At 46.8% G+C, this 7,670-nt stretch overlaps 1 protein-coding gene across 2 annotated transcripts in view; it reads left to right on the top strand.

Annotated features, from left to right (window-relative positions):
- The first annotated feature begins 317 nt into the window (after positions 1 to 317).
- The window catches only part of SCPEP1 (serine carboxypeptidase 1), a 29,389-nt gene continuing 22,036 nt past the window's right edge, over positions 318 to 7,670 (top strand). Inside the window, exons 1-2 of one of the 2 annotated variants that reach the window (XM_008011370.3) lie at positions 318 to 445; positions 3,296 to 3,444. In XM_008011370.3, coding sequence (XP_008009561.2) covers positions 370 to 445; positions 3,296 to 3,444 — 225 coding nt within the window. In that variant the 5' untranslated portion in view covers positions 318 to 369. The remainder of the gene's footprint in view (positions 446 to 3,295; positions 3,445 to 7,670) is intronic. The other variant, XM_008011369.3, reaches the window with a different exon arrangement.

The following is a 7,670-nucleotide window of genomic DNA, read 5'->3' as shown; positions in this document are numbered from 1 at the left end:
TTGCTGAGGGAAGGAAGAGACGGGAGGGGTAGAAAGGGCGGTGGTTATTGCCTTTAGTATTTCAATCCGGTCACACAACCTAAATCCAACATCTGCATCAAATGTCTCCTTTCCGAAATACTTTTCCTAAAATGACAGAGAACCTGTCCAGGTGGACAGAACGGCCCCTGCGCATTTGCAGGTGTCCTGGTGGGCTTGCCGGGCAGAGGGCGTGCGGGTCTCAGGAAGCTGCCGCGTCCGCCCAGGCCCCGCCCCCGACCCACCGGTCCCGCCCCCGACCCACCCGGCCCGGCCCCGCCCCGTCCGCCTCCGTCACGTGATGGGGCGCCGGGTCCAGCCTGTTGCTGATGCTGCCCTGCGGTACTCGTCATGGAGCTGGCACTGCGGCGCTCTCCAGTCCCAGGGTGGTTGCTGCTGCTGCCGCTGCTGCTGGGCCTGAGCGCAGGTAGGTTCAAGCAAGAGGCGAACCAGCTGCCGTGCTTCTTTTCTCCCCAGGCATGAGAGTTTGTTAGTGGGGTTGTGCTTTTGAAAACGCATCTCTTTTCCTCGGTTCTTACCTTGTGTAATTATATTGCTTTTAAATCTCGCTCTTTTTTTTTTTTTTCTTAACAAATTCAAAGTGCTTTTTCTATCGTTTTCTGGCTCTGGGTGGTCTGAGTGCTTCCGTTCCCTCCTACGCCTAGATAGAAGCTGTGTGCAGAAATGTATAATTTGGGGAAACTGCTGGTCAATGAGGTTTCCCTGATTCAAAGGCCGCGATTGGCTGCTAAATGAGGATGTAAGATCTTTTTATTTTGAGCTGAAATCTGCGGTCAAAAATACCCTTAAATCCTACCACGAATGGGACATTTCATTGAGATAAGGCCCTTTCTTCTCTTGATCAAAACAAACAAGATAACATCTTCCCCCACAGCGATCTTTTTTGGCAAAAAACAGATTTGTGTTTAATAAAATAGGATGACTTGCAAATTGATTTTCACTCTTCATTCAGCAAAACCTCTCCTAGTCTGAAGCAAGAACTGAGAACTGGAACTGGCCACAAGCTTGCCTTGTGACCTTAGGCAAGTTGTTGAACAGTTTTGTTTTCCCTTTTGTAAAATGGGGATCATCTGGCCCTTTGGCCAGAGTGTCTGGGAGATTTTGTAAAATTAGTTGCTCTGCCAGTTTTACCAGTAGTCACTGCCAGGCAACGGAGAAGTGCCTGGGATTAGGTCAAAAGGGACCTGTGCCTTATCTGTCATTCTCAAGGGACCCCAGCCTTATCTATTGTTGTCAAGGACAATATAATCGTGCGTTACTTGTATATAGAACCTTATAGCTAAGTCTGTAATGTTTAACCATCTGTTTCGCTCCTCAGGACACTTTCTGGTTTTCTTAATCTCCATTCTTGTTTTGTTTTGAGTCAGGGTCTCACTATATTGCCCAGGCTGGTCTGGAACTGCCTGACTCAAGTGATCTTTCTACCTCAGCATCCCAAGTAGCCGGGACTACAGACACAGGCCACCACCCTGGCTCTTTCAAATTTACAAGATGTGGTCTCACTACAGCTCTACTCCTGTCTCTTGGCTGTTGGGACCAGTGCTCTTTTACTTACCAATGGGCCTTGAAATTTGAGAAGGGAGGAAGTAGAAGGCAGAAAACTCCAGTCACCGAGGGAATCCCTCCCATCATCTTTTAACATCAGCCTCCCTACTTTTTTTTTCCCAGAGTGGTTTTTGAGAAACAAAAAAAAAGAGACTATAACTTGGAAATTGTTACGTTAGCAAAAAGTGACAAAGAAAATGTTTTTAGCCTACTTTTTTCTAATACGTATTTTGTGGATGCTAGAAAAGTAAGGAAAATTGGAGTAGGCGGATTATAGGATACATATATTTAAATACACACAGATATATGTCGTTCAGTTTAAAAAGATCATCTACGTGAGTTAGGAAAATTGCCCTTTTTCGTATTTGTTGTAACTCTTTGCTGTTTGCCTTTTTATTTTTGATGTACAGAAATTTTGTTGTTTAGAAATATAACAAGTTTCTGTTCTCACCTCCATCGATATTTCTTTTGTACAGTCTCCGGGGTTTGCTTAGATTCTTTCGTCATCCAGACATCAGAAATATATTTAACTATATTTTTGTATTATTTTTAGTGTTTAAAATTTAAAATTGAAGTACTTGATCCACATGGAACTTATTTTGTTTATAGTATTGAGAGGACCTAAATTTCTCTTTTTTTCTCCAAAAAAGGTAATTGTTGCTCCATTACTGTATATTGAATATTCTCAGCTCCACTAATTTGTGATGCTTCTTTACTCGTGTTTTTTGTTTGCTTGGTTGGTTGGTTTTTTGTTTTTTTGAGATAGGGTCTCCCTCTGTCGCCTAGGCTGGGGGGTGCACTGGTGTGATCACAGCTCACTACAGCCTCAACCTACTGGGCTCAAGCGATTCTCCTACCTCTGTCTCCTGAGTAGCTGGGACCACAGGCGTGTGCCACGACGCCCAGCTAATTTTTGTAGTTTTTATAGAGATGGGGTGTTGCTATGTTGCTTAGACTGGTTTCGAACTCCTGTGCGCAAGCTATCAGCCTGTCTTGGCCTTCCAAAGTGTTGGGATTACAGGAGTGAGCCACCAAGCCTGGCGTCTTATTCATGTATTAAATACGATATAAAAACCAGTATATTGCATTCTGAGATTTTTACTTTTTTATTCAAAATATAAATCTCTCTTGTTTTTACAGAATTATAAAAGTATTTCCTGTAATCCCAGCATTTTGGGAGGCCTAGGCAGGCAGATCACCTGAGGTCAGGAGTGCGAGACCAGCCTGACCAACGTGGAGAAACCCCCGTTCCTACTAAAAATACAAAATTAGCCAGGCGTGGTGGCACATGCCTATAATCCCAGCTACTCGGAAGGCTGAGGCAGGAGAATCGCTTGAACTCGGAAGGCGGAGGTTGTGGTGAGCCGAGATCGCGCCATTGCATTCCAGCCTGGGCAACGAGAGCAAGACTCTGTCTCAACAAAAAACAAAAGAAAAAAAAGTGTTTCATATTTATTGTTAAAAATCCAAACATTACAGAAAGGTGTAGAGGAAAAAGTGAAAGCCCCTGGCCTCCTCTGCCGCTATTAAGTTTGGTTTCTTTTTTCATAGCTGAGATTTTTTTCATTATTCCTGCAATGTATTGGGGTGGATAAATGAGCAAACTATAAAACAAATCATCTCTAGCCTAGCATGGCTGTCTCTGCCAGGCTTGGAATGTACCTGTACATTAGGCACTTTTCTGGAAGGTGAAATTGAGCTTCTGTTTCAGGAGCTGTCATTGACTGGCCCACAGAGGAGGGCAAGGAAGTATGGGGTTACGTGACCGTCCGCAAGGATGCCTACATGTTCTGGTGGCTCTATTATGCCACCAACTCCTGCAAGAACTTCTCAGAACTGCCGCTGGTCATGTGGCTTCAGGTAAAGTAGTTTCCCACCCTGGCCTGAGGTCCAGGCCAAGTCTCCCCTATGTGGCTCTTTGCCTACTTTTCGGGCTCATGTCTTAGCAGTGAAGGGCCGGTTTGGTCCAGCAGTGTGGCCTGGGAGTTCGGTGTGCGTCTGAGGCAGGCTGAGGCAATGGTATAGCCAAGGAGGCTAAATCAGAGGGCGAGGGGATTCTAGCCTTTTGTCAGAGTCTCTTTATATTTCCAGACGGTTGCAAGAAGGCTCACTGAAAACTCCTGATGATACATTTGATAACATAGTGGAAGAAAGTGTTTTGAGGCCGGGCACAGTGGCTCATGACTGTAATCCTAGCACTTTGGGAGGCTGAGGCAGGTGGATCATATGAGGCCAGGAGTTCGAGACCAGGCTGGCTAACATAGTGAAACCCTGTCTTTACTAAAAATATTTAATACCAAAATTATCCAGGCATGGTAGCACATACCTATAATCCCAGCTACTCAGGTGGTTGAGGCATGAGAATTGCTTGGACCCGAGAGGCGGAGGTAGCAGTGAGCTGAGATCATGCCACTGTGCTCCAGCGTGGGCGACAGAGCAAGACCCTATCTCAAAAACAAAAAACAAAAAAAAAAAAGAAAGTTTTATGGAAGGTTCCAAAGCAAAGACCTGAGGTAGCCTGACCCTTCCTTCCTCTCCCCACAATCCTTTCCTGGACCCTAACTTCTTACCTCAAGTAAAGCTGATCTTTCAAAGGGACTGCTACCAGCCTTCTGCACCTTCATGTGACTGTTGCACCCTCCCCCTTTCCCTCAGTGTGTTTGCATTTTAACCTTGAGCTCTGATTGTAGGATGGAAGGCAGGGAGCTGGTGGAAAGATTTTTAGGGACAGGCAGAGGCTCTTTTCTGGCATTTTTGAAATGCGTCCAGAGATGGCCCACCCCCACCTGGAAGACCCCTCACCAGGGAGGAATTAAGGAACATGGTCTTGCCTCTGGAAAATGTGAGCATGGCCCAGCTGCAGCTCTGGGCCCCTCATCAGTAAATAGGGACCCTGGTGCTCACCTCCATAGGATGCTACTGGGACGTCTTCTAACAATGCTGGTATTTATAAGCAGCCTCCCACCGCCTGGGTTTTGCCTCCCAGGATGGTCAATGCAGACTTTCTGGTGAGATAGCGTGAAAATGAGCAGTTTTCAGGGAGGGGCCTTTCTCTTTTGGAATTATCACTTGTGCCACCTCTGAGGGACAGAGCTGAGGCTCAGCCCCAGGTGCAGACATGATAATGCTACAGAAGAAGAACCCTTGTGTGTCAGCCCAGGGAGCCCTGTTCACCTCTGGTGGCTGGAGACAAAGGTGTGGCACAGTTGGCAGGGAGAGCCAGGCTGTGGACAAGCTCAGGCCTGCCATCAGAGGCCCTGGGTTTTCAGTGCCTACCTGCCAATTAGAGCCATGGCAAGATACTTCCTTCTCTGGGCCTTGGCTGTCTAATCTGGGGGATTTTGGTGGTTTTTCAAACTTTTTGTTCATCAGCAGAGCTTTTATTTTTTACCCCCAAATGAAAGCTTACAAAGGGGAGACAGAGCAGACAACAGCAGAAGTGCTAAGGCTGGGGCTTCTCCTTTGTCCCAGGGATACTTTCTGAGCTGTTAGGAAAACAGTTTGAAACAAACGCTGAATTTCCGAAGTTGTAAGCTATCCTTTTGGTTGATGGCAAAGTGGGATTGTTAAATTAGTTAACATTTTAAAATGAGGACATTTGCTTCCTGTTTCCAAAAATCACGAGATACAGTAATTTAGGGCCTGAACTCACTGTCCCCAAAGCTGTGTGTTGGTGGCCCCTTTTCCTAGAGGGTGGGAGCTGCTGGAAGAAGGTGCCCCTCTGCCACCCTCTGATTTGCTCTGCTCCACAGCCTCTGCCGGGCTCCTGGAGGCCATTGGGTTTGCAACATTTAGTTGACCTTTGAGCTGAGAAGCGTTTTTTTTTTTTTTTTGAGACAGAGTCTCCCCCTGTCAGCCAGGCTGGAGTGCAGTGTCACGATCTCGGCTCACTGCAACCTCCATCTCCTGGGCTCAAGCAGTTCTCCTGCCTCAGCCTTCCAAGTAGCTGGGATTACAGGCGTGTGCCACCACACCCGGCTAATTTTTTTTTTTTTTATAGTTTTAGTAGAGACGGGGTTTCACCATGTTGGCCAGGCTTGTCTCGAACTCCTGACCTCAGGTAATCTGCCCACCTCGGCCTCCCAAAGTGCTGGGATTACAGGCGTGAGCCACTGCACCCGACAAGCTGAGATGCTATTTGAAGTTTATCAACCGAAGAGAATAAATTGCTCTTCTCCACTTACCCAGAGGCCCAAGAGAGAAGAAAAAAGATTATGCTTACAGAAGAAATAACTAATTTAGATGAAAAGGAGATCTATTTTAGCAGCCTGCTGAGGACATGTGTGCTGACTTCTCTGGGGGGAATCTTTGAGAATCAAAGTCATGTCTTTTGAGTGGGTTAGCAAACTATGTTAGGGATACTTTCAAGTCTTTGAAGCATTTCACTTGGTCCACTGACACATTGACTGTGTCTCAGAGTTTCTGGAGAGCCCTGGGCCATGCTAGCACCCTATCCCAAAGTTCTGGACAAAAAACGGGTTTTACAACAGGATATATTCATGTAGAACAGAGGCTTCCTCCAGCCAGCATCTCATTGCCTTTTGAGGAGAGGGGGATAAGAAGAGAGGAGAGGGAGAGGTCGTCTCCTGTCTCCATGGCTTACCGGAAGCAGAGGAGAACTGAGATTTTTCCCACAAAGACCCAACCCTTAGGATTTCCAGCTTTTCCCCTTTTGCTTTGATCATACCTCATCCTAATTAAGTCCATAAGGAAAAAGGAACCCAGCTTTCATTGGAGGGTAGATCTCTGGCTTTAATTTATTGCATATTGCATTGTGAATATTTTTCAATGTTGCTACATCGTTTTTCATAGTTCATGATTCTAAGTGGCCGTGTAGCATTCCATGCTGTAGATGTGCTGTGGGTGCCTAACCTGTTCCCCTACTGGGGGACATTGGAGTTGCACCCTTACTTCTGTTGTTATTTTGAATGGGACTGCGGTTAACATCGTTATCTGCTTCGTGAACTTTTTACTGCTGTGTTAGAAAATCTTAAGATACAAAGGGCATATGATCGGGGGATTTATAGCCTTCCAATTTTATCAGAGTTAGGTTGGTTCAGGTTCAAAACATTAATGTTGTAAAGTCTTTCCCTTCGGGGCCCTCTTGCTGTTGCTAGTTGCCCTTTAGCCCTGACTCTATTTTGTCTTTTTTTTTTTTTAAGATTTCCCTACTACACAAACTGCCCTGGCTTCTGTTTTGCCCAAGCTATTCCCTTTCATCTTTTTGTTTTTCTTTTTTGAGACAAGGTCTCGCTGTGTCACCCAGGCTGGAGTGCAGTGGTACAATCTCGGCTCACTGCAACCTCCACTTATTGGACTCAAGTGATTGTCATGCCTCAGCCCCCCGAGTAGCTGGGATTACAGGCGCCTGCCACCACACCTGGCTAATTTTCTATTTTTAGTAGAGACAAGGTTTCGTGTGTTGACCAGGCAGGACTCGAACTCCTGTCGAACTCCTGACTTCAAGCGATCTGCCTGCCTTGGCTTCCCAAAGTGCTGGGATTACAGGCATGAGCCACCGCGCCTGGCCCCCGTTTTGTCTTTTCGTATCCCCGTTTCCTACTCATCCTGCTAGTGCACAGAGAGGCCACATCCTTTTATTCTAGGTCCTCAGCCCTTTCCCTTGCCTTAGCTGACAGGGCCCTCCTTATAGGCTCCCCACCTCAATTGGCCCCTGGATTTGTCTAGAAAAAGCACTGACCATCTTTTCCCCTGACCATACCTCCTAAAGGGCCTCCTCTTGTCTCAATTAGAAAGCCCACCCAGGCCGGGCGCGGTGGCTCACGCCTGTAATCCCAGCACTTTGGGAGGCCGAGGTGGGCGGATCACAAGGTCAGGAGATCGAGACCATCCTGGCTAACACGGTAAAACCCCGTCTCTACTAAAAAATACAAAAAACTAGCCCGGTGAGGTGGCGGGCGCCTGTAGTCCCAGCTACTCGGGAGGCTGAGGCAGGAGAATGGCGTGAACCCGGGAGGCGGAGCTTGCAGTGAGCCGAGGTTGCGCCATTGCACTCCAGCCTGGGCGACTGAACGAGACTCCATCTCAAAAGAAAAAAAAGAAAGCCCACCCAACCTGTCCTATTT

The sequence above is a fragment of the Chlorocebus sabaeus genome, chromosome 16 (genome assembly GCF_047675955.1).
Source record: "Chlorocebus sabaeus isolate Y175 chromosome 16, mChlSab1.0.hap1, whole genome shotgun sequence".
Taxonomy (NCBI): domain Eukaryota; kingdom Metazoa; phylum Chordata; class Mammalia; order Primates; family Cercopithecidae; genus Chlorocebus; species Chlorocebus sabaeus.
The sequence above is the reverse complement of the archived record's forward strand: the minus strand, read 5'-3'. Positions and strand labels throughout refer to the sequence as shown.